The sequence below is a fragment of the Panthera tigris genome, chromosome F2 (genome assembly GCF_018350195.1).
Source record: "Panthera tigris isolate Pti1 chromosome F2, P.tigris_Pti1_mat1.1, whole genome shotgun sequence".
Taxonomy (NCBI): domain Eukaryota; kingdom Metazoa; phylum Chordata; class Mammalia; order Carnivora; family Felidae; genus Panthera; species Panthera tigris.
This window is the reverse complement of record NC_056676.1, coordinates 62,843,996-62,871,204: the sequence shown is the minus strand read 5'-3', so window position 1 is coordinate 62,871,204 and position 27,209 is coordinate 62,843,996. Positions and strand designations below refer to the sequence as shown.

Sequence of the window (27,209 nt, the reverse complement as noted above, 5' to 3'; positions counted from 1 at the left end):
GGTGAGTGACAATTAGGTTCTACAGAGAGTTTTCGAAACTGCAAGCTGTTCTCACTTGGAGCCATGGTCCTTTTGAGATCTGGGTGGACATTACCCTTCTCAGCAAAATGGACAATATGCAGCACAAGGCACTTTCTGTAAACTTTCAGGAAGTTCATACAAGTCCACTCTTGGATTCCTTTGAGTTGACATGAACCTCAGGTTAAAAATCTCTAGTCAAAGGATTAATTCATTCAACAGACATTTGGGAGGGTAGGTGGTGATTAGCAGGAGCCAGCACATGTCCAATTAAGTGTATTTTCTCTTTTGAGAGGATCCCAGTGTAATGTGTGGTATTGAATCTGGAGTCACAGGACCTGGGCTCACATCCCTGCTCTGGCACTCACTAGGTGTGTGACTTTCTCTCTGAATCAGAGTTGTATTGTTTATTAAAAAGGGATAATAGGTATTGGGGGTTTTAACTAAAATAAAGCACCTGGAATATGGTTGTACAGAATTGTCATCAATCAATTAAAAAGCTTGATTTTAGGAAGGGCCCCGATCTTGCAAAATTCTTCTGGATTAGAAGGATGCACGTGGGTTAAATTAATACCCGGTTGAACGCATTTGTTAAAGGAGATTGGATTGGCAGGTGGATGTCTTTGGTGGTATGCTCTGGGCTGTGTCCTTACCCCGCTTTTATTCAATGTCCTTGATGTCCATGAACGCATAACACATTGATCACATTTGCTTAGAAAAGGGCATAAGGATTAGGGGTCCAGAAGCTATCAATCAGTTGTGGTCTATTTTGCCTTTTTAGATTGTAGGGAAGTATGCAGAAATAGATACAGAATGTATTTTGCGTGGATCATAAAAGTCAATTGCAAAATTACTGGGTATATCTGTGTGAGACAGAGAGCGAGAAAGGGATGGGAGAGTGAGAGATAAGAGAGGAAGCGGGATAGAGAGAGGGGAAGAGAGAGGAGGGACAGAGTGGAGGGGCAGGAAGTGACAGAGAGGGAAAGTTCGGGATAGAAGTTGTGGTTTCATATAGTTAAGATTTAGGAGTTTAAACTGACAATAAAACCAATAGTGATCTGTTTCTTCTAAAATAATGTTAGGTTTTATGTAAAAAGATATAGAAAATAGAACATGGAAGGTGACAGTCATTCTCTGTATTGTGCAGACTGTATCAGAACAATTGTATCTAGTTCTGATGGATACATATTAATTCATTAGCATTTATTAATTTTTGTAAGTTTATTTTTTGAGAAGGAGAGAGAGAGAGAGTGGGGAAGGGGCAGAGAGAGAGGGGGGCAGAGGATTGGAAGCAGGCTCTGTGCTGACAGCACAGAGCCTGATGTGGAGCTCAAACTCACAAACCATGAGATCATGACCTGAGCCAAAGTTGGACACTTAACCGACTGAGCCACCAGGCACCCCCATTAGCATTTTTTAAAGCATTTATTATGTACCAATCATTGTGCCAGATGCTGATGATTAATGGTGCTGAAAATGGTAGACCTGCTTTCATGGAGCTCACAGTCTGGCAAAGGTGCCAGAAGAATAAGGAGATGATTTCAATTCAATGTCATACTTGCTTTCGTAGGGGAAGCTTAGATCCCTGTGGAACCACCTAGGAAGAGATATTTAATCCAAGCTTAATGGGACCAGGGTAGACTTTTAGAGGAAGTGATGTTTAAACTGAGACCCGAAGGCTGAGTAAGGGTTCTCAAGAGTGCAGGAGGGAGGAGTTCCAGGAAATGTAACGGTACCGTTCAGTAGGCTGAAGGCAAGAAGCCTGTTCAAGGAACTGAAAGAGGGGGTGCAGAGAGCTGAGGGGATGAGAGAGATGAGATAGAGTGGTGGTAGGAGCTAGAACTAGAGCTGTAATTGATCCTCAGGAGAATAGGGGATCATTGAAGACTGTGAACAGGGCAGGGTCCCAATCAGTTTTGTGTTTTGGAAAGATCATTCTGGCTGCTGAATGGACAGTGGCTTGGAGGGATGGTTGACGAGGGAGGTGTGGTGGTAATATAAACAAGAGAAGATGGTGGCCCCATCCCCAATGGGAGCAGGAAAAGGACAAGCGTGGAACAACTCGAGAGCGAACTAGGACATAGGAAGCAAGGAGTGACCTACTGTGGGAATGCTGTAGGGAGGGCGGCTACAGGACATTTCAGCTGCAAAGGAGAGGATCTAGAAGGCTAGGATGTCTGTCTTTACATCTTTCACTCTCATGTGGAAGAGAGATTAGCATTGTGTTTCTCTCTCTGAGATGGCAGAGCTGGGCCAAATGGGTGGGAGAGTCAGGGAAATAAATTTCAGCTCAATACAAGGAGGAATTTTCTTTCTTTCTTTTTCTTTCTTTCTTTCTTTCTTTCTTTCTTTCTTTCTTTCTTTCTTTCTTTCTTCCTTCCTTCCTTCCTTCCTTCCTTCCTTTCTTTCTTTCTTTCTTTCTTTCTTTCTTTCTGTTTATTTATTTTGAGAGAGAGAGAGAAAGAGAGAGAGGCAGGGGCAGAAAGAGAGAGAGAATCCCAAGCAGGCTCCACACTGTCAGCATAAAGCCCCACGTGGGGCTCAAACCCACGAACTGTGAGATCATGACCTGAACCAAAATCAAGAGTCGAACGCTTAATCGACTGAGCCATCCAGGCGCCCACGAGGAGGAATTTTCTAACAGAGCTGTTCCAAGGCAATAAGCATTTTGTCACAGATATTTGAACAAAAACAAACACTTTGTAACTATTCTTGGCCAAGTTGGAGAGGCAGGAATAGAGGTGGCCTGGCTGGATGGGCACTGACATTTCCTTCCAACACAAAGATTCCAGGATTCTGTGTATGAAATTCCAATATCTCAGCCTGGCTGGTGTGATCCAAGCCTTTGTAGGGCAGCCATGGGTCCTGGTTTCCCTGCATAGTCCTGGTGCCTACTGGCTCCTGGTAGCTACTTAGAGTCCTCACTTTCACTGCTGAAGGGCCTTAGTTTGAACAATAAACTTCCTGACAATTCATGCCCTTGACTTAATATTCCTGCCTGGTCCCCTGGCATCCTGTTAGAAACCCTAGGAACTACTCATACTGAACTATTTGTTACTTTCAGAGGAGACTCAGCGTTTTTGCTGCCTGTTTGTTTACTTATGACCTTTCTAATGTCAGGACCACCCCTCCTCTGTCTAACCTATTACTTCATTGAGAATATACTTTTTCATTAAGGCCTAACCTAAATTAAATGCTGAATTTTTGTCAAGCCTTCCTTTAACATCATAGGCTGCATTTTAGTGTTGAGTATGTAATTATTTTTTATACCTATTTGATCTTCTTCTATTATCCCCTAGAAGCCCAGTACTAAGAACTGTGAAAAATGCAGTAACCCTATGGTATGAATGGTGCTATGTCTAAGGCAAGAACCTTTCAGAAGGGAATTTCTATTTATTAAAAAAAAGTCATATTTTCATTTTGTAAGTGATGCATGCATTTTGTAGAAAAAAGTTAAATAAGGAAAATACCAAGAAGAAACAAAATATTGTCCACATCTTAGTACCTGGAGATAAGCATATTAACACAGGGGTGAATATCTTTCTCTAGGTTTATGCACATGTAGATTTAAAATCAGAATCATGGGCGCCTGGGTAGCTCAGTCAGTTAAGTGTCCGACTCTTGGTTTTGGTTCAGGTTATGATCTCATAGTCCATGAGTTCGAGCCCCACAACAGGCTCTGTGCTATCAGTGTGGAGCCTGCTTGGGATTCTCTCTCTCCCTCTCTCTGTGGCCCTCTCCCACTTGTACTCTAAACAAACAAACAAATAAATAAATAACTTAAAAAAGAATAAAATCAGAATCATGCAAATCCTTCTGTAACTGTTTTTCCTTTAACAACATACCAAGAATATTACCCGATGCCATTTATATATTTTTCAAAAACATGATCTTCAATGGGTGTATTGTGTCCCATTCCGTTGCCTCATTATTTGTTTAACAAACTCCTCTTGGTGGACATCAGGCTGTTTCCACTTTTTTGATAGTATAAAAAAATGTTATGATTACCCCCAGAGACACATGTCCATGCACCCATGTCTATTCTGTAGGGGACATTTATAGTTTCTAAAATGGTAAGACAGTTTATGACAAAAACAGGATACTGAGTTGCTAAGAAAGGATGAGTTAAAAAAAGTCTAATTTCACTTTTAAAAACTTAATTCCTATTCTATGTTATATAGATGTATTTATAAGATATTTTATTTATATGTATGGATATACTTATTAGCTTTTTTTTGAAATTTAATGAAGGCATCTGATTTGGAAACGTGTCAACAATAGGTAAGCTTGATGCAGAAGTGAGACGTAGCCAATAAATGTTTTTTTTTTTTTAAAGAATTGAGTTTGAGGGGCGCCTGGGTGGTGCAGTCGGTTAAGCGTCCGACTTCAGCTCAGGTCACGATCTCGCGGTCCGTGAGTTCGAGCCCCGCTTCGGGCTCTGGGCTGATGGCTCAGAGCCTGGAGCCTGCTTCCGATTCTGTGTCTCCCTCTCTCTCTTCCCCTTCCCCGTTCATGCTCTGTCTCTCTCTGCCTCAAAAATAAATAAACGTTAAAAAAAAATTAAAAAAAAAAAAAGAATTGAGTTTGAAATCTACAAACTTCAGTATCTCTGTGACTATCAGTATGACAAAATTTTATTCCCAAGCCAAATATAAGGAAAAATGGTGACATGTATGTTATAAGATAAAGATAATTTTCTAAAAAGAAGGACACTGCCTAATGTTTCGGTGTCTAGAGAAGGTATGTGGCCATGGCCTTAGATCCTTACTCTGAAGTAAATAATTTATCATCTTAGACACTCAGCAAGCAGGTAGGTCTCCATTTTAAAGTGAAATGTTTTCATCTGGAAGCGGGCATTGGTTGGGAAACACTGTGAGTGAATTTGGTGACTTTTTAACAAAATAAATAGAAGATGTTGTCACAGGTTGAATTGTGTCTTTCCCTTGTCTCCCCCTACCCCCAACCAGTTGAAGTTCTAACCCCGAATACCTCAGAATGTGACCTTATTTGGAGGTAAGGTTTGTATTAGTCTGGACACAATCAATAAGTCTCACACACACACACACACACACACACACACACACACACACACATCTTCTATTGATAAACTCTATCTTTATCTCTCTGTCAGCTAATATAGAAAGAGTTATTATAGGAATTGGCTCATATGATTGTGGAGGCTGAGAAGTCCAATGATCTGTTGTCCACAAGCTGGAGAATCATGCAAACTGGTGTTGTAATTTAGTTTGAGTCCAAACAATGAGAGGCTGATGGTGTAAGTCCCAGTCTAAGTCTAAAGGTATGAGAACCAGGAATGTAGATATATGAGGGTAGAAAAAGATGGTTGTCGCAGCTCAAGCTAAAAGAGCAAATTTGCTCTTCCTCCTCAGGACCTCAGTGTATTGGATGATGCATTGGTGAGGGTGATCTTTTCTACTCAACTGATTCAAATGCTAATCTCTTCCAGAAACACCCTCACAGACAGACCCAGAAATGTTTTACCAACTATTGGGGCATCCCTTAGCTCAATCAAATTGGCCCATAAAACTAACCATCACAGAGTCTGCACAGAGGTAATCAAAGTAAAGTGAGATCATCAGGGTGTGTCCTACTCCAGTATGACTGATGTCCTCATAAAAAGGGGAAATTTGACACAGAGATATTCATAGAGGGAAGAGGGTGGGAAGAAACACAGGGAGAATATGGCCATCTACAAAGCCAAGAAGAGAGACCTGGAATAGATCCCGCCCTCACAGCCCTCACAGGGATCACAGGGAACTGACCCTGCCGACATCTTGACTTCGGACTTTCAGCCTCCAGCACTGTGAGTCAATACATTTGTGTGGCTTAAGCCATTTGTGATACTTTGTCATGGCTTTCTACAGACTTAGATTAATACAGATTTCATGAGAGCTTAATTCCCCTAGCATGGTTTCAGCTGGTAACACTCAACACATTATTTTGCTCTTCAGTCACCAGAGATTCTGCTGTTATTCATAGGAATGATAGATGACAGAGTCTTGCTGTTTCCAGTTAGCAAAGCATTTCCATATCCATGATCTCCTCTGACCCTGACCAAAGCATAAGAGATGATAATTCTTATATCTCTGTTTTAGGGATAGGAATTGGAAGTTGAGACGAGATCAAGGTTGTACAGCTTGGAAGTGGTCGAGAAGAAACTCAAACATGGACTTTTGATTCTAAATACTATACTTTTAATTAAAACAGTGCCTCTCACCTTCATGGACATGCCAAATACCATCTTTTGTCTTTAAAGTTTGAAAAGATATGGGCTGTGGCATGCTAAGCCACATCTCTCTCTCTCTCTCTCTCTCTCTCTCTCTCTCTCTCTCTCTCTCTCTCTCTTTTTCTAAATCCCCTGAGAAAGATTTTATAATCTGACTTGTTGGAAGATATCTGATGCCTGAAGGCACCAGCTCCTCCTCCCACATCTTCATTATCAAATATTTATCAGGAATTTAGGCGCCAGTGTTTATGTGCGCAGAATATTTCTTCTCCACTCAGAAGCTTTGTTTACTGCCAAACTGGGCTCTCTTAGTACACAGTTTGATTGCTGACAAATCCAATTGCAAAACTTCGGACGTGTTGGACATAATTGGGTTTTTCCATCATTAATACTGCTCAGATATTAATTCAACATAGTGACATGAGGGGTGCCTCACAGTTTCCAGAAGCTGCTTGACTTTAATCAGCAGGAACAAATGCAAGATTATTGCACTTTTTCCTTGGGTGACCTAAGCTTGTTCTTGGCACCCGTGAGTGCAGAGCACTGGTTGTCTTATAAGTATTTCAGTGGCTTCTACCCAGGGGACTTATTAGTTTTGAACCTTGGGGATAATTCCATAAGAATGTAATTCTTTTCTTCGCCGAAGGAACAAAATGTTGCTTGTGTTGGGTTATTCTTGTTATGCGATAAAACCGGTGATTTCCAAATTGCAGAATCATAGAAGCCTATAGGTAGTTTGTCAGATTTGGGAAAAAAACAGACAAGCAAAACAAGACAGGCAACAACAACAACGGGAAACCTCAGGATTTCCCGGTTAAATTTCTATTTCAAATAAACAATAAATTATTTTTTAGTTTAAATATGTCCAAAATATTGAAAACACTAAAATCTATTGTCTCTGGAAGTCCTTCCTATAAAGTAAAATTAGGAGTAGAGTGTTGGTAATTTCTCAGTATCTCAAAAGAGTTTATGAAAGTTATACATTTACCCATGTAAGGCTTCAGAGGTTCTTGACAATGTTAAATTAACTTAGTTTTGGTTGGGTTTTTTTTGGACCAACTTGAAAGCACTAGTCATCTTATGATGAAACCATAATTATACTATCTTTTTTGATGACTTCTTGTATTCTAGGGATCGTGCAAGGCACATACATTATCTCATGTAATCTTCAAAGCCAGAGATGGGCAAACTATAGCCCTGCTCTGGTGGCTGTTTTGTAATAAAGTTTTATTGGAACACAGTCACCCCCATTTGTTTCTGCAGAGTCCGTGTGTGATTTTACGCTACAATAGCAACTTGAATAGTTATGATAGTGATCATTGCATGGCCTGCAAGACCTAAAATATTTATCATCTGGCCCTTTACAGAAAAAGTTTGCCTACACCTGCTCAAAACCCCCCTGGGATGGAGTTCCTGTTATTCTCATTTTTAGAACGAGGAAAAGTAAAGGCCTAAAGAGCTTAAATAACTGGCCAAGGTCTCATAGTTCTTAGGAGGCCAATGCCTTATCCATGAGGCATCTGGGGCTTCTCACAGCTCTTAGAATTCAAACTAAGGTCTGTTAGATTCCAAAACTTCTGCTCTTACTACAGGTGGTCTGGAAGGTTGATTGTAGATTGCATCTGTCCTAAATGGGCTTAGCAGTGGGGAACTGATTTGTAATTTTTTATTTAACACCCTTCATCTCAAAGACAAGGCAGATCTGGTGGGTAGTGTTTAAGTGCTCAGGCTCTGGAGCTGCCACTGTTTAAGCCCCGTGTCTACCACTGAATTTCTCTGTACCTCAGTTTCTGCCCCCATCAATTACAGATGATAACAGTACCTATATGCGTGATTGTTCCTCAAGTTCAATGAGTTGATGTCTACAAAGAAAGCAGAAGAATACATGACATGTAGTCTATTTTTTTTTAATTATTATTTTTTGTAAATGTTTATTTATTTTTGAGAGACAGAGAGAGACAGAGCATGAGCAGGGGTGGGGCGGAGAGACAGGGAGACACAGGATCCGAAGCAGGCTCCAGGCTCTGAACTGTCAGCACAGAGCCCGACGCGGGGCATGAACTCACAAACCACGAGATCATGACCTGAGTGGAAGTTGGACGCCTAACCGACTGAGCCACCCAGGGGCCCCTGTTCTTTTTATTTCAAATAACTATCATCTCAAACTCGGGGTTAAAAAAGAGTTTGGCAAAGTTGAGCTTATCTGCTGCGGTTGGTTGACAGGACACCTCAACCAGGAGATCTACAGAGCATGGCGGCCCCTGCTTGTCAGGTAACAGGTAACAGCTAAGGTAGACGCTCTGCCAGCTTCTCTGTGAGAGACGTCTTTGGCCTAACTATGTCTTTTAGTCCTTGGCTAGCCACGTTTGCCTTGGGAAGGCATGTTGTGAGATGTTACAGGGTGTTCATCCAGTGCTCACTGGATCCTAAACCCCTTATTACTATTACCCTCGATTATTTATAGTCTTGACGTCCACTCCCCGCGGCTCTAAATTCACTAAAAATGTAGTCAGGCTGCCAGAGGATGACCTTCCTAAATAACACAAGGCAAGCAATTTTCCTAAGAAACACCTCGATCTATAATTTGATCCTTAGGCAAAAACAAGGAAACAAAAGTTTTTCCCAGTATTCCTCACCCTCCAAAGCAACTTTTGTGTATGGCATCACTGGGAGTAAAATCTGTATGTAGGGCGTAATAAGCATGTTAGAATGGCCTTGATCTTTTGAGGGGATAAAGGACTAAAGTTATTCCCTGAGAGGGATGGGAGCAGAAGTCTTGAAAAATCTAGAAAAATTTCTGACATTGTATACAGACACTTCAGTGGTTAGTCAACATGAAGTAACTAAAGACATGGTTGAGGCTCCTGGAGGCTTGGTTAAAATGAAGCGACATAAGTGGGCGTGGGCATCAGCAGCAAGGTTCTGCAATTTTCCCAGCATTTCTTGGGTGCCTGGGGACAGGGACAAGAAAGTGGCATTATTTTTCTAGCGTTGAGGCTTAGCACTCCTCTAGGATCCAGAGAGTTCTTGAGAACTCTGGCCTTGGGAGCCGGACTGGGTAGGGACAGAGGGATGGAAGAAGGCCCAAGCCAACTCTGCTGCCATTTCACAGGAAAGTAAAACTGTAAGACACTTGCCTGATCCCTTTCCTCCTCTGTCTGAACCCTCTACACTCTCCTTACAATTTCCTTCCTCTTTCTTCACCGTCCTCTTCCTTTGTTAATATATTCAGCCAGTATTAATTGAATGTCTCTGTGTGCCAGTCACCATGCTAGGCTCTGAACGTAAGAGGAAAGGGACATAGACTCACTAATATTGTGGAGCTTACAGTCCAGTGGGAGAGGTGTACATGCCAAGAGTTAGGGTAAGTATTCAAAGACAAATAGGTGGGGGGAGAAAGGGAATAACAAGGTGACTGGGAAGCAACAGGGTCGAGGGCTCTCTGGGCTGAGAACTGAAGGTTGAAGAAGAGCAGAGAAGTCTGATGAGTTAGTTACCAAACCCGTCCAGCTAGTGAGTGGCCACACTGAAGTTTGAACCTGGGTTTGCCTGACTCTAAGCTCTATCCACTTTGCCCTAAATCTTAACCCAAAGAGAATTATACTTGCTCTCAAAATGTTTCCACTTAGTTGTGTTGTACTCCTGCGAAGCAACCTGAATAATACGAAGGAAAATCATTCATTCATTCACCCCATCTGATCATCTACGATGGGTTAGCACAATGTGCACTAAGTGCAAAGTGCAGCTGTGAGCACCATTGCTGAGGAGTGCTGAGGAAAGCATTGTTAGGCCGGAGTTGACGTGATACAGCCAGTCGGCAAGCCCTTCAAATTCATCACAATACCCCCTTTACTCCACAGGATCGACCCTCATTAACATGCAGGCCATGTGCATCCTACTTGCTTATTCCTTTGATTCCTAGACAAACACCAGCCTAATAAAGAGGCAAACAAGTCTGTGCAGGACACAAGTCTGCCTGGGAATGCAGGTATTTCTGAGAGATTAGGCTCAGGCTAGCAGGTTGCCACTGGGTGTCTCTTGGCACTCTGGGGGTCAAGGGTAATATTGCTCACAGTGCTAATTATACACTGAGACCCACTGCCAAGTGAGGCTGAGAAGGTCTGAAAATTAGAATGGGCGGCCATCTTGCTTTCTGCCTGGGGAATGTGGCTGGTCCACATGCAGAAAGCTCAACACTTTCTGTGCCAGATGCTGTAGAACTTGCAGGAGATGGTGGAGATGCAGTCCCTGTCCTCAAGAAACTTTGAGTTCAGTGAAAAGAATTTCAGACGGAACAAATACAACAGAAGGGGCAAGGTCAGGTGGAAAGATCAGGGACTTCAAACCCTTCAGACTGCATTTCAATTCTATCCCCATCACTTACTGTGTAGCTGTGAGCAGATTATTTAATCTTTCTGGGTCTTGGTTCTTCACTCGTAAAATATGATTCTTTACTTCATGCTATTTTATAACCACCTTCATAGATGGTGTTATATTTATTATTGTCACCATGAGAATATGGCAGATTGTTGTTTTAACACTGGACGACTTTTGGCAAATTATTCAAACTCTTCATCTGTAAAATAGGATAATCCTAATGGCTTTATTTGCGTAGTTCAAGGGCCAACTGCATTCTCTCCTTGTTCCCACCGTCCTGTTTTATTCTTTATTCATAGCTCTTGTCACTAATTGACATATTTGTATAATTTATGACTTTTCCATCCAACAAAATATAAGCTCCATGAGTAGGCACTTGGGTTATTTTGTTAATTGCTGGTGTCTTTTCTGCCTAAAACAGTATTTGCTGCATAAATGGATGAATGAGCAAGTTCATGTTAGATGTTTGGCCAGTGGTTGACTCCCGGTAGGGGTTACTGTGCTCAGTGCCCTTATTATGATTAGATTGTGTTGGGTGCAGTGAGAGGAACCAATACAGAAAGATTGCTCCCAGCTCCGTCAGGCGGCGATCTTTGTCCTTACACTGGCGTCTCAACTGTGTTGTAGTTGAGTAGAACAACTGGGTCATTGTCAATAGGTCACATGAGATTAACTGCAAAAGTAAGAGTGAGAGAATTTTTATCAATTCTCAGGAAGAAGGGGAAACAGCAGCAGGAAGGGAGAGAAGACTGGGAAAAAAAGAGAAAACAGCATCTTTTGCAAAATGCTTTGTTATCTGAGACCATAGGCTACAAGGCTGTGACTGAGACTGGTCAGCCACAAACCTAGAAGGCATGTAAGACAGGCTGCATCAGTCAGATGACACAAATAGAAACATTGGTATAATGGCTCCAACCTGTAGTTGGTGTGAAAATGAGAAACCATCCTTTACAGAGTCCTTCTTTATTTGAACTCTTAAAGGCACTAGAGAAAAACCCTTCAAATGCCCTCCAAATGTGAGGTTGGAGGAATTTTTGTAATAAACCAAATGTATGGTAGTATAGTGTACTATGAAAAGAAGTACTTAGAAGCTAGACTTTGGTTAGGCAGAGCTGAGTCTGAATGAATCTACATCACCTTGGGCAAGTTACTTAAACTTCTTGAGCGTCTGTCAAAAAGAGAAACCAATACGTACCCTGCAAGACTGTGGAGAGGATTTCTGTGCAATGTCTGGCACATTCTATGTGCTCAGTATATGGTAGCTGTTATTATTAACAATCAATACTACAAGGACTATTTTACTTAATCCCCACAACTCAATGAGGGAGGTGCTGGGTTTACTCCCATTTTACATACCTAGAAGCAGAGGTCTGGAGAGATTTCCTAATTCAGGCCACACAGCTAGTGAGCATCTGAGCCATGACTCTAACCAAACCCGACAGCCCAGGATTTTAGTAATTAACAAGTTGTATAACATCTCTCATTAGAGCCACAGAAGTTTAGCGGGACAATATAAGGTCCAGAACTTCTGCATTGTCTTGCATAATACTCTAGTGGCAAGCTGAGGTCATTTGTATTTCAACTTTGCAGTGGCTCTCTGTTTATAAAGGATTATAAGAGACCTGTAAGGCTAGGAGAGGCAGTATAAGGTCAGCTTGTCTTATGCCTGTCTTTTAGATGTACCCAAAGTAGATTGCTTAATCTCTTGCTTAAATCCATCAAATGACTTTGTGGAAGGTGTTTCTCCTTTTCTTAGCCTAATCCTGACCAGTGTTCTCTTTCTTTGGCATATTAAATTCCACATGCCAATCCTATACTGTTTATACCCGCCTATAACTATATGTACATTTCCTTCAGGCGATGAAACAGTAAGAACAAAGTGTGTATAAGGATCCTTCCCTTTCTTTTTGATTTATTAAGAAAAAAATAAAATTGAATTCTGGTTATTTAATTTAATTTGAGTAGCTCTTTGCTGGTCATTACAGAGAGAACTCAGCCTCCAAAGACAGTTTTAAAAAGAGAGGTAACTAATAGAAGCCTAGAGTTGGGAAGGACCTAAAATGTTGTATAGCCAATCTTCTTCTGAATTTCCATACTTTGCCATAATTCTTGACCTCACCTACCCAGCCTTTTCTTCAATAGTAACTGTGAGTTCGTTTTTGATGAGAGAACTCTGGCAGCACTGATTTGCTAGAAAGTTCCTCTTATTGTGAGATGAAGCATGCTTCTCTGTAACTTCTAGTTTTGCCTGAGGAAGTACACAAAATAAAACTCATCTGTCTTGTATTGCCCTTAGAACATTTGAGAAGGACAACCACACCCACCTTCTTCCATCGTCTATGCAAGGCACCCAAGCTGCACAGTCTTCAACCATTGGCCATGGGGGAGTTCATTAAATATCCATTCTCTAAACATCCAGTGAGCCTTTTGAAACAAATCGGATTATGTCACTGCCTGATTGAAATCCCCCCAGTCACTTCTCATCACACCCAAAATGAAACACAAAGGCTCCACTGTGACCTGTGAGGTGCTGCATGGACCAGCACCCGATAGCCTCTTTGAGATCATCTGGGATTATTCCCCTGACTCCACTCTAGCCACACAGGCCTTCCTGAACATACTCGGCTGCTCCTACAAATTAGGGTCTCATTTGCTGTTCCTTCCCTCATTCTATCCAGATTTTTGTTCAGATGTCATCACTGCTGAAAGACATTCATTACCACCCAACTGAAAATAGCTACTGCCATTACTCTTTGTTCTCTTGCTTGGCTTTGTTTCCCTTATCATGTATAAAGTATCTGAAATTATATTACATTTCTTCTCCCACTGGAATGTGGGATCTTGAGGCAGAGGATTTGCTCTGTTCACTTTGCATCCCTAACGCCTGATGGCATACAAGGGGCTCAGTAAAAATTTGTTGAGTAAATAAGCAAGTGAGTGAATGAATGAATGAATGAATGAATAAATGAATTGGGTAACATGGACTCCTCATCATCCTGGTCATGCCTTTCTCAATGCTGTGTAGTTTAGTGACTTACTAAAACAAGACATCTAAAATAAAGATGGGAGTCCAGATGGGAGTCTAGGCGGTGCCACCTGAACTTTTCTCTCCTGGGTTGGGCAGTCATTGTCTACTAAAGGGACCCAAGATATAATGAGGTCACTTAGAGTTGTGATCAAGCATGGACTTCTATTGGACTTGCAGGTAACAAAAACTCCCAGCTTTCTTTTATAAAAATTGTTACCAGAGAAACAAGTAAAGGGACAGGAGGGTGGACCTTGTCTCAATTCTGCTGTTTATTTTTTTTTAATTTTTTAAATGTTTTATTTATTTCTGAGACAGAGAGAGACAGAGCATGAGCAGGGGAGGAGCAGAGAGAGAGGGTGACACAGAATCCAAAGCAGGCTCCAGGCTCTGAGCTGTCAGCACAGAGCCCGACGCGGGGCTCGAACTCACGGACTGTGAGCTCATGACCTGGGCCGAAGTCAGACGTTCAACCGACTGAGCCACCCAGGCGCCCCTCAATTCTGCTGTTTAAATAGCATGTGCAGAAAGACCACCTCAGGAGCATAACTGGCAGAATATATGAACTGTATCTATAACACATCCTACAAAAAATCTGTAAGACCAGAAGGTTCCCTGGTACTGGAGTAGAGCAGAGATTGAGTGAGCGTATCCTCAGTAGCCCCCGCACATACCCACTGCATCCCCACTGCATACCTCTATGACTTAACAGAGTGTGTTTAACAGACTTCCACGTCTTCCAGTTAAAACATGCTTCTTATCTCAGTATCCTTGACATCAAGTAGTACTTGGCACAGAGCAGACTTTCAATAACCATTAGCTTATGTTGTAGGGAGTGCTCACTAAATCTGCCTTGAATCAATATTATATGAATTTGTAAAATTCTGGTTTCTGGAAGTTTAGGTCACTTGTCTGACAATGATCCGTGTTCTCTCTGATCTCCTAGGAACCTTGAAATGATATGGCCATGACGCCCACGGTTCGGGCCAGTCACTTCCTCATTACTACCCGATTCTTTTTTTGGGTGAGAATTAGGTCAGCCTAGGATAGAAGTTAATCTGTGGCTTCTGGTGTGTTCTGATTTAGGAAACATTATCAAGTATTAAAACTTATCAAACATTTATCAGATTCTCTACTTTAAAAAAAAATTTTTTTTTAATGTTTATTTACTTTTGAGACAGAGAGAGACAGAGCATGAGCAGGGAAGGGGCAGAGAGAGAGGGAGACACAGAATGTGAAGCAGGCTCCAGGCTCTGAGCTGTCAGCACAGCTGGGGCTCGGACTCACGAACTGTGAGATCATGACCTGAGCCGAAGTCAGACACTTAACCGACTGAGCCACCCAGACGCCCCTGGATTCTCTACTTTTAATAGACTCATGTTTCTTGCAGCAAATAGTTAATATTCCCATTCCTTTTAGATCTTGCCAGTTTATAATCCTCATTAGGAAATCATGGAGAAGAGAAAACTCCTCCATTTAACAGGTGCTTGAACTTGGACAAGGTGTCTGATATATTTGACCTTGTTTTCTCATATAGTGACAATGATAATAGTGTGAAAGCTTTTAAGGAGATTAAATAAGTCAATATATGTATATATAAGTGTCTCTAGTGTGTTGTCCAGCAAAGAGCAGGCACTTAGGAAATCCTAGCTACCACCTATGGAGTATCTGCTCCAAGCCAGGTATGGTACCATTCATCCACACTTGCTTCCCCTCCCTTCATCCTGTCCTGAACTGTCATGATGTCCCAGTCAGAGGTACGTTAGCTCTAAGACTTTGCCTATGAGCGGGCTTTCAGTTTTACTGATTACAAAGTAGAAAGAGTGAGTGAGCCTTCATTCTTCTTACAGGGTTTTTTTTAAAGAAGTGTTCTTCAAATGCAAGGCATTAAAAAAATTGTAGTATAATTGACATATAACATTATATAGTTTCAGGTGTCCAATAGGATGATTCTATATTTGTATGTATTACAAAATGATCATCATAATAAGTTTAGTTAACAGCTGTCACCATACATTAACTACAGAATTCATTTTCTTATTGATGAGAACTTTTTTTTTTTTTTTTAATTTTTTTTTCAACGTTTTTTATTTATTTTTGGGACAGAGAGAGACAGAGCATGAACGGGGGAGGGGCAGAGAGAGAGGGAGACACAGAATCGGAAACAGGCTCCAGGCTCCGAGCCATCAGCCCAGAGCCTGACGCGGGGCTCGAACTCACAGACTGCGAGATCGTGACCTGGCTGAAGTCGGACGCTTAACCGACTGCGCCACCCAGGCACCCCAATGATGAGAACTTTTAAAGATCTACCCTTTTAGTGACTTTTAAACATGCAGTACAGTATTATTCATTATAGTCACCATGACCTGTACATTACATCCCCATGGCTTATTTATTTTATAACTAGAAGTTTGTATCTTCTGACCCCCTTCGCCCATTTTGCCCACTCCTCACCCCCCCGCTTCTGGGTCTATGAGCTTTTTTTTTAGATTCCGCCTATTAAGTGAGTTCATTCCGTGTTTGTCTTTTCTGTCTGACTTATTTCACTGAGCATAATGTCCTCAAGGCCCATCTGTGTCGTTCCAAGACATTGTTCTTAAATTCCCACAATTGTCCCACAAACTCTGATTACAGGTTGTTGCCATTAAGATTCAAGTCCCTTGAGATCCGTAGGCAAGCACTGGGTTTTCATTTTATTTTGAAATAAAATGAAACAGGAAACTTGATTAAAGTCCTATGGCAGAGGCCCCGAAGTACTCTGAAAGAGATCCTCCTATTTTTAGGAATGTAAAAGGTTTCATCACATACAGGGGCTGGTTAAAAAAGGTTCACACCACCACTCAAATGCTTCAGTCCCTGTTAATTGTAAGTTTCGGAGGGTAACTGAGGTGACTCTGCACATAGCTTGGAAGGAACTGACCTGAGAGCTGAAGGTCAGGGTTAATGTTCCTTTCCTGTGGGTCCAGAGACTTTGGAATTTGCTTCACTGCAGGGATAATCTCACTAGCTCTCTCTTTCTTTTTAAGCAGCATTTTTGGAAATATAATTCATAAACCATAGAAACTCACCCTTTTAAACTGTACATTTCAGTGGTTTTTATTACTTTCATGGCGATGTGCAAACAACACCGTAACTTTGGAACATTTTCATCACCCCCAAACGAGACTTCATACCCAAAGCAGTCACTTCCACATCACCTGACAACCACTCATCTACCTTCTTTCTCTATGGATTTGCTGTTCTAGATGTTTTATAGAAATTAAAACATACAATATGTAGCCTTCATGTCTGGCTTTTTTCACTTGATTATTTTCAAGGTCCATTCATGTTATAACATGTGTCGGGACTTCATTCTCTTTTATTGCTGAATAAAATTTAATTGTATTGATATACTTCATTTTTTTTACCCATTCATCAGTTAATCATTCTGCTGTGAACATTTGTGTACAAGGTTTCATGTAGGCGTATATTTTCAGTTCTTCAGGGTATAGCTAGGAGTAGAATTGCTAGGTCATATGATAACCCTATGACAAACTATTTTCCAAAGTGACTGCGCTTTTATGATCCTATCAATAATATATGAGGATTCGCATCCTTTCCAGCACTTGTTATAGTCTGTTTTTAATTTGAGCCATCCTAGTGCGTGTGAAGTGGTATTTCATTGTCATTTTGATTTGCATTTCCCTAATGACTAATGGTGTTGATCATCTTTTCATGTATTTATTGTCCATTTATGTATCTTCTTTCTCAAAATGTCTATTCCCATCCATTGAAAAATGTGGGTTATGTGTCTTTTTACTGCTGAGTTGTAAGAGTTCTTTACATATTCTGTATACTAGGCCCTTATTAGATATTGATTTGCAAATATTTTCTCCCATGCTATGGACCACATTTTTACTTTCTTGCCATCTTGACAATGATGGCATTCAATCTATGAATGTGGGTGTCTTCCCATTTATTTAGGTCTTTCATAATGTAGTTCAATGACATTCTCTAGTTTTCAGCATACGAATCTAATACTTCTTTTGTTAAATTGATTCATAGTAGTTTAGACTTTTTGATATTATTGTAAGTGCAATTGTTTTCTTAATTTCATTTTAGATTTTCCATAGCTAGTGTACAGAAATACAACTGATTTTTAAAAATATTTAGCTTGTGGGGCGCCTGGGTGGCACAGTCGGTTAAGCGTCCGACTTCAGCCAGGTCACGATCTCGTGGTCTGTGAGTTCGAGCCCCGCGTCAGGCTCTGGGCTGATGGCTCGGAGCCTGGAGCCTGTTTCCGATTCTGTGTCTCCCTCTCTCTCTGCCCCTCCCCTGTTCATGCTCTGTCTCTCTCTGTCCCAAAAAAAATAAATAAAAAACGTTGAAAAAAAAATATTTAGCTTGTATCATGCGACCTTCCTGAATTTCTTTATTTGTATAGTTTTCCTTCAAGTTTTTATTTAAACTCTAGTTAGTTAACATATACGGTAAAATTTGTTTCAGGTGTATAATTTAGTGATTCCTCACTTACATACAATATCCAGTGCTCATCTAATAGTTTTTAAAGGATTCATTAAGATTTCTATATACAAGTTCATGTCTTATATATAGATAGCTATATTTGTTCCTTTCCAATTGGAATGCCTTATATTTGTTTTCTTGCCTAATTGCCCTGCCTAGAAGTGCAGTGTTGAATAGAAGTGGTTAGAGAAGACATCCTTGTCTTGTTCTGGATCTTAGGGGGAAAGCATTTAGTCTTTCACCATGAAGTTAGCTGTAAGTTTTTCACAGAAGTCTTTTATCAGGCAGAGGAAATTCCCTTCTGTTTCTAGATCGATGAATGTCACTAGCTCCTGTTTGCTTGCAAGGGGAATCACAGAAATAGCAGTTCTGCTTCCTCTCCAAGAGGGCACCATTGTGCTGCTAAGCATGTGATGATGGCATTCTAGTAGCGAGCATAAACTTCCTTTTAGGTTTGTGTTTATATTCAAACAAATTTCTTGAGTTGAAGCTCAAATTCTTGGGGCTTTCCAGTCCAAATAGAGGGTCTTTGTTATTGTAGTTCAAACCTGTGCCTTCAAGGCTGTCCCCAGAGTCACCCCACCCTTTACCAAATAAAAGCTGCTCATTTTCTCTTGAGGTTAGAGAGAATGTGACAAGAGATTTGTAACATCTCCAACTTTAATCTGTACATAATCTCTCTAAAAGTAAAGGAATTTTCCTAGAATCTATGTCACTGCTAAGCACCTGTTATGTGCTCAGTTCTTTGCTTAATGCTGAGAACATGATAACAGATGTAGTCTTTAGCCTCCTGTACGTAATAGTGTCTAATATTTGCACATTTTCTAAGTTTCAAGCACTGAGCTACTTGCTTAACATGCATTATATCAGTTGGTCTTCATACCAACCCTGTGTTATAAGAACTCATGTTATTTTTATTAATAATCCATAGCTTTGGGAAGGCTGTGAATTGACTCAGATTTGGATGAGTGCCATGGAAAGAGGAGGACTTCAGAGCTGAGAAACACCATGAGGAGGCTGGAAATTTGGTTGGACTCCTTAGGGGAGCAGCTTGGCTGGAGTGAAAGATTCTGTCACTTGCCAATGAAAGATCTGGCCTGGGGGTAATTTGGGTCGCATTTTGGCATGTATGTATATATCTGAATACTACAACAAAAGTTGGATTTAGAAAAGTAGGTAGGGGCACCTGGCTGGCTCAGTTGATCAGGGTCATGAGTTTGAGCCCCACATAGGACATAGAGATTACTTAAATAAATAAAACTTTTAAAAAAGTGTTTAAATAGTGGAATTAACTTGGTTATTGTCTTTGTTTATTTTCACAAATTGCACTCCTTGAATGTCCGGTCTTCTGACAAAGTACTGTAGGGAGAAGGGGAGGTGGCTGGTCGGATAGGATCTTGGCTCCCCACTCCCTACTTAAAGTAGAGCATCTCCACATTTAGATGTTGGTATTCATTTTAAGATTTTCTTTGAAAATAAGGTTTCGCTGCTTCAAAAAGTGTTACAAATCACTGATTAGCCCAATAATCCTGCTTTACAGATGAGGAAACATGGGCTTGAAGTCACACAGCTAGTAGTAAGAGAGTAAGGATTGAAGTTCCAATTTGAATTTCTTGATATCAAGTAATTCCTTCAACAAACATTTATTGCCTGCCTATTACATCCCAGGAAAGATGCATAGCTCTGTGAAGCACAAGAATGACTGATCCCTGCATTCAAAAATATCACAAGGGACAGAGAGGCCTAAAAATGGATTTGTAGACAATATGGGAGCAGAGTGGAGGAACCCATTGCTCTGCACAGGAGAGGCAAAATCGGGAGGGAGGGGGGCGCTTCACAGAAGAGTGACATCTGACCTGAATCTTCATGAATATGTTGGAGTTTGCCAGGGAGATTAGGTGGAGAAGGGCATTCTAGGCCAAAGCAACAACATATATTAAAGAATGGATGTGTCACAGGGTACAACTTAATCAAGGAACAGCAAATATTTCTCTAATTAAAAAATTTACCATTTGCTAAGCATTCTTCTGTGCCAGGCATTGTGCTAGGCAATTTACATGGATTATTCCATGTAATACTCTTAAGATTCCTATGAGCTGCATACAGATGAGAAAACTGAGTCTTAGGATGGAGAAGTAATTTGCCTAAGGGTCATGTAAGGTCTCACGGTTAAACAGTAGTAGATTTGAATCCAGGCAACTTGATTTCGAATTTTTAAAAAATATTTTATTTTCAAGACAGAGAGAGAGAGAGACAGAGTGCAAGCAGGGGAGGAAGAGAGAGAGGGAGACACAGAATCCAAAGCAGGCCCCAGGCTCTGAGCTGTCAGCACAAAGCCCGACTCGGGGCTTGAACTCACGAACCGTGAGATCACGATCTGAGCCGAAGTCGGACGCTTAATTGACTGAGCCACCCAGGTGCCCATAGCCAACTTGATTTTGGATTTAGAATCCTATTTTCGTTGCCAAGGGGTTTGGATTTTATGCTTTAGGTCAGTGGTTCTCAAACTGGCAGCAGAATTTGCCTGGTGGGCTTGTTAACACAGATTCTGGGCTCTACCCACCCTGCCCCCACGTTTCTGATTCCATAGATCTGAGGTAGGACCTAAGGATTTACGTTTATAACAAGTTTCCAGGTGATTCTGTTCCAGGTAGCCCCCAGGATCACTCCTTGAGAACTGCTGTGATAGGGAACCACTGAAGGTTTGAGATTGGGAGGAGCATCATCAGATTTGCATCTTATGCAGGGACCTCTGGGAATGAATGGGAATGAATTAAGAGAGGCCTGAATGAAAGGGTGTTTGAAGGGGGCAGAGGGTGCAAACAGGAAGGGCAATTTTGAGGCGAACTGCTTATGCATGTCCTGTAGAATGAGGATGAAGGGAGAATCTAAAATATTCACATAGAAAGACAATTTAGAGGGGCGCCTGGGTGGCTCAGTCGGTTGAGCGTCCGACTTTGGCTCAGGTCACCATCTTGCCGTCTGTGAGTTCGAGCCCCGCGTCGGGCTCTGGGCTGATGGCTCGGAGCCTGGAGCCTGCTTCTGATTCTGTGTCTCCTTCTCTCTCTGCCCCTCCCCCGTTCATGCTCTGTCTCTCTCTGTCTCAAAAATAAATAAACGTTAAAAAATTAAAAAAAAAAAAAAAGAAAGACAATTTAGATACTAAGAACGCTCAGCAAGCCCTGAGAAAGGATGGTAATAACTGTAATCAATAACAAGACCCGGTAGACATGGTGTCTGATGAGAAACGAGAGATGGAAGGATTGCAGAAGGTTTCCAGGAAAAGGAAAGAAGCTGGAAGGTGAACCGGTTGTTTGGGTAGCTGCGTGCTGCATGTGTCAAGTTGAGGCCCCCATGTGGTGTAGTACAGGGACGTCATGCCATAGCGGGAAGAGGACTAAGCTGGCTTAGGAGATCTGGTTCCTCAGACCTGGCTCAATCACTTACTGTCCCGCTTTGGAGATGTCACATAGTCTTTGAGCCTCCATTTCTTCATCTGCAAGTGGAACTGAGAGAAGCTTCTCACCCGCGCACGTGAGAGCCTAGAAGGCAAGGGTGGTGAAACTCTTTTCTAATTTTTTTAATGTTTTATTTTATTTTTGAGAGAGAGAGAGAGAGAGAGAGAGAGAGAGAGAGAGAATGTGAGTGGGGGAGGGGCAGAGAGAGAGGGAGATACAGAATCCAAAGCAGGCTCCAGGCTCTGAGCCCGACGTGGGGCTTGAACCCACGAACCGTTGAGATCGTGACCTGAGCTGAGGTCGGACGCTTGACCAACTGAGCCACCCAGGCGCCCCTGAAACTCTTCCGTATAGTGTCATACCCACCCATCTGTGGCGAATATCACACAGTGCACAGTACAAAGCGGACTCACACATGAAACCAGGAGGCTCTCACACACACCATCTCGCCATCTCGCCAAACTGTTACAACCTTCTTCCACTCGCCTGGAAATTTAGCGTGCAGCTTGCAGAGTAGCTGAAAAGAAGTAGACAAACCTTGACTTTCAAGTTTTAAAATGTACTGTAAGCTAGAGTTAGCAACAAAGGTGAGTTATTTCCAGGCAGTAATTCCTTTTAAACCTCAATTATGAATAAATGTATTTTCAGTGTTTAAAGTCCAAAGGAACTTTAAAACAACTGCCTTAAGTGGTTTTTAAAACTACTGACATGTTCTAAAGCTATTAGCCGTATCCCTTATTTGAACTAAGTCTAGAATGTTAGCAAGTGGATATCAATCTCCACGTCTTTTTTGCAATCCAGTTAAACCTTTAGGAGTGACTTTACTGAGTACTGTATGTCGTCCTAATCCAATTACATATTCATTAGCTCAGGAGTCACACTTCTTACTTTCCTGCCCCTGAACCCGTGTACCCAGTTCATTAATGGATCTTTTCCCCACCTGCCCCAGTTTTCTCCCAATCCACCACCATGGCCCTCTTGGTGCAAGGTGTCACTAGCTTTTTCCTGGATTACTTCATCATCTCCAAACTGATTTTCTGTGTCCATTCTTGACTCCCTGCACTACATGTCCACACCATACAGAGATTCATCCTTCAACATCGGAGTAACTTTCACCTGCTTAAGCTCTTTTAAGGCTATCCATCACTTATAAGGCAAAGACAATAGCAGCCAACATGACGGACGGAGCCCCACACGAACTGGCCCCTGCTAATCCCTTGACTCATTTCACAACACGCCCGCTTTTGCTCTTGCTGCTCTAGTCAAACCAGCTGTCTTTTCATATCATGGGTGTGCTGTGCCTCTACCCCACGTGGAACCTTTGCACACCCTGTTCGCTCTGCCTAGAATCTTCTCCCACTCTTATTTAGTTACTCCCACCTACCCTGCACATTAGAGCTCAACTGCTACTCCACAAAGTCTTCCATGATCCTCCTGACTGGATCAATCCAGAGTTATATGTTCTCATAGCAGTGCTTACCTCTACCTTTCTGCACGTAATCAGTTGAGATCACACATTTATTTCTGTGTCTATTTGATTCATATGGAGGGCAGGGGGCTATGTTTTGGTTCAGCTCCCCATATAGTACTAGTGCCAGATCAGTGCTTGGTACGCAGTAGGAGCTGATGAATATTTGTGCAATGAATGAATATTCTTAGAAGATAGAGATTGTTCTGGTGTGGGGGCTTTACGCTTAGATCCACTGGGAATAAGTGTCATGCATAGAAGTTTACGATGTAAATTGTAGTCATTGAAAGATGTGCCGGTGTTGATTTCAGCTTTCAATTGTGTAATAACTAATAACACAAGTCCTGTTTGCATTTGAACAGATATATGCTATTTCTCCACTGGAGAACCTCCTGGGACCAAAGATTACCCATCAAACTTTGCGTCTGTGGTTCAGAATCTTAAGTGGTGTCTACTTTATACAATCTGCGGTCTTGAATTGTGGAGCAATTGGGCCAGCTTGTTCCTCCATTAGCCATCATAATTTTTTGCTCAATTCAGATTGGTAAACCCCTTTCGCAAAGACTGCTGTCCTGTTTTTATTCTGAATTTTCTAATAGCCAGCAACCACAGCAGAATTAAAAAGCAAGACTTAGCTCAAAGAGTTTTAAAATGAAATAGGGAGAAGACCTATGGGTATTATTTTCTTATTTGCTTAGTGTATGTGCTATATTTACTGCTCAACGATACCAAATCAGGCGGTTGGTAATTGTCTAACACTAAAGTTTTAGAGCATTCTGGGAATGGTGTTAAGTCAAGACACCATCATGCAGTTAACTCTGCATAATGAGAAACTGGGTATAGATAAAGTTTGAAGCAGTTTATGAAAATTTCATAATTATTGCAGGCGGCAAAAATGACAACCGTCAATTATCTATCTCTCAAATCTCATTATGAACCTCAAGCCCTCTTACCTTAATCAGCGCTTGGGAACAAGGATCCACAGAACCATTTCATGAAAAGATAGACTGTGCATTCGTATAAATGCAACTACTGTAGTGCAATTAAGCAATACACACACTGCTGCTTTGTGCCACCAGCAAAATAAATAAAATTCTGTTTTGCTGCTTACAGTTTGGAGATGATTCCCATGGAGGAACAGCCATGGAGATCTAGACTTTAATGTCCAATCAATAGTGAATGCTCTTAATAATATATGAAAATTACATTAGCATTAGACCAAGCAACTCAACATCCAGGGCATAAACAAATTGATTCAGAGTAATTTCTTCCAGTGCTCTGTTTCTCTAAATGTGTGCCTTACGTTACTTACGTCAGGATAACCTATCGTGCCAATTCTTGTCTGACTTCTAGAATCCTTGGTTTTTCTACCTTCCCTCCTAGACCTATTGAATCCAAATCTTGGTGAGTAGACCACAAGCACGCACATTTCAGACAAGCTCCTGAGGTGATTTTTATTCTCGAGAAAGCTTGAGAACCTCAGAATGATTTCTAGGGCCTAAGACTGTTGCAAGTTCTGGATTTCCTTCTGCCAGGGGGCAGTGTTCTCTGAAATGTAGCTGGATTAATAAACCATTCTGGAAGTTAATTTTAGTCTTTCTCAAACGCTTTCTTGTTTACTGACCCAACTATAGGTGACATTGTTCCAAAATGTTAAACACCAGATAGATGGACTTTCTCAGTTTGGTTTTGTTTACAGAAGGTTTTGAACGATATTCCAGTCATTTAGCTGAATTTCTAGACCTATGGTATTTATTACCAGACTTTTGGTTTTCTCAGTTTTAGATAAAGAAGGGTAATTGTATTTTGTAGTTGATTTGATGCCCGAGGTAGAGACTTTGGTCATCCTCCTGCCAGTTAATTTATAGGGATGTTTTAGTAGTAAGATTCTGTTTAACTAGGGTTAGAAGGTGTGTGTGTGTGTGTGTGTGTGTGTGTGTGTATGTGTGTGTGTGTATGTGTGTGTGCACGCGTGCACACATGTGTACTTGTGTATGTGTGTTTTTTTTAATGAGTTCCGTGTGCATAATGACCTGAAGACAAAGTTCTTTGACAGAACAGTTGACGGAAATAATGCCTGAGCTCAATCCTCTTAGATAATTGGTAACAAGTGCTGTACAGAAGCCAATTATGGATCGACTATTATACTGAAGCCTTTTTTCTCTGCACAGCTATGCTGCATGTCAAAAAAAATTAATGGATGATGTTCAGCTTCTGAGTCTTTTTTTTTTTTTTTTTTCAAGGAGAGCCTTCATTATCCTCAAGCTGGGTTTCAACACTCAAATGTCAGATAGAATCTAAAGTTGTTGGCAAGGGCCGGGGAGGTTAGAGAGAAGGGGAGGCAGGTTTCGGGGGGAACGTTTGGAACACGTGGCACACAACACAAGGCAGTCGCAGTCCTTTGCCTTGATTTTCCTTTTCGGTTTATAGTTTTCTACTATAAAAGCCAGGGTCCATCTTGAACTTGAACATCAATAGTAGAAAAATCTTACATGCGGTTAACATCTTTCATAAGCCTTGCTAAATACCCAGCTCCAAATCATTTCAGTATGGCACACAAACTAAAGCAAGGGACTTCTCTAGAAAAATCCATAAGCCCGCCATCTCCGCAAGAATACAAGACTAAAAGGATTTTTAGAAAGGCAACTTCAAGTTTGGCAGTGCGTTTTCTTTTTCTCAATTAGCCGTTACTGAATTCTAGAATATATAATGAAAGCCAGGCCTACTGTGTAATCCACAGTGCTTGCTTTCATGCTATCATGTTTTATTTGAGCAGAGCCACTGCTCCGTTAGTAATCTGTTGCATGGTAAGTGCTGTATTTGTTTATGTACGCACATATGCTCAGTGCGAGATTAATGGTGCCCGGGCCTGGTGCGGGGAAAACCAAAGGCAAGCCTTCTTCCCTCATTCTGAATCTTAAAAACGTATAATATTTAAATAACTTTCAGATTTAGAGACCTCAATTTCTTTTAGAAGTCTCCTGGTTGCCAAATGCTTAGTAAAGAAAGTTGAACATTGGCAATAGCCTTAAAGGACACCGTGTTTGGTGACTGGATGACAATATAACTGGGAAATCATCAAGGAAACGATGTTTAAAGCTAAATTCTGGCTGCCATTGAGATTTCCTTCCTAAATTCGATCACTAATAAAGCTGCCCCATCCAGCCCCTCCCCCCCTGTCCCCCCCTCCCCAAAACCAAGCTGACAGTTTTTTTTAGGGAAGAAGAGCCAGGCTCTTCTTATTCTGTCCTTCCTCACAGGGCAGAAGGACTCTCTACTGCTTAGCTGGCAATTCCCAGTATTTTGATAAAAGTTACTTCTCTAAACTCTAACAACAACATGGGGAAAAATAGTGCTATCTCTTGTGTTCGTTACAGTCCTGGGAGATTTTATCGTGAGAAATATTTGAGTAGTCGGGAGTAGCTGAGAATGTGGCAGTAGGGACAGGGTCATTTAAACTGCCAGAAAAAATAAATACATGGGAAAGACAGGGAAAGTTATTAGGTTTATAAATTATAAAACTTTCCTTGTTTAAAAAAAAATAAAGTCGTGAGGTGGACTACATTGAATAACTACATTGTAAACCTTAAAAGCTTAAAGCTGGTGGAAACCCTTTTACGGCTCTGTTTCATTTTTATCGGATCAAATACATTTGGTTTCTTTTTTAAAAACCATGTTTTTGTGAGGGAAGGAAAATGAACATGCACTGTTATTGGCCACAGCAACATAAGAAACCCTCATGTTACCAGAGGAAACCACATGAAAGTGTGTGTGTGTGTGTGTGTGTGTGTGTGTGTGTGTGTGTGTGTGTGTTAGGGGCGGGACCGATAAGGGGGTGGAGAGAAGGAGAGGGGTGTTTCAAGCCTCTTAGGCTCAGAACTGCCATTTGTGAATCAATCGTGATGAAATCAAGCTCCGGACAAATCAGGGGAGGCTGTCAACCTCCCAGGTGGGATTACTTGTAGTTAATAGACTGAACTCAGAGCCCCAAAAAGCAGTGCATTCAGTGTAGGCAAAAGAGAACACACTGCAAAAGGCTTTCCAAGAACCCTCTGCCATGGCAAGGAGGAGTCCGGTCCAGTCCTACCAGGTAGGAGAAAGATGGCATGGGGG

The 27,209-nt window shown here is 41.4% G+C and overlaps 2 protein-coding genes across 8 annotated transcripts in view; both read left to right on the top strand.

Annotated features, from left to right (window-relative positions):
* Window positions 1–6,221, top strand: part of TAF2 (TATA-box binding protein associated factor 2) — a 155,635-nt gene extending 149,414 nt beyond the window's left edge. Inside the window, exon 28 of the mRNA XM_042972772.1 lies at window positions 6,135–6,221. The gene's annotated coding sequence lies outside the window, so the exon portion shown is untranslated. The remainder of the gene's footprint in view (window positions 1–6,134) is intronic.
* Window positions 1–27,209, top strand: part of ENPP2 (ectonucleotide pyrophosphatase/phosphodiesterase 2) — a 110,784-nt gene that overhangs the window by 3,521 nt on the left and 80,054 nt on the right. For 4 of the 7 annotated variants that reach the window (XM_015534610.2, XM_015534609.2, XM_007075585.3 and 1 more), the window contains exon 1: window positions 26,986–27,186. The exons of 1 other annotated variant lie outside the window; for it this stretch is intronic. In XM_015534610.2, the coding sequence (XP_015390096.1) occupies window positions 27,154–27,186 (33 nt within the window). In that variant the 5' untranslated portion in view covers window positions 26,986–27,153. Of the gene's footprint in view, window positions 1–26,985; window positions 27,187–27,209 lie in introns of those variants that run through there. 2 more of the 7 variants (XM_007075581.3, XM_007075584.3) reach the window with 2 other exon arrangements.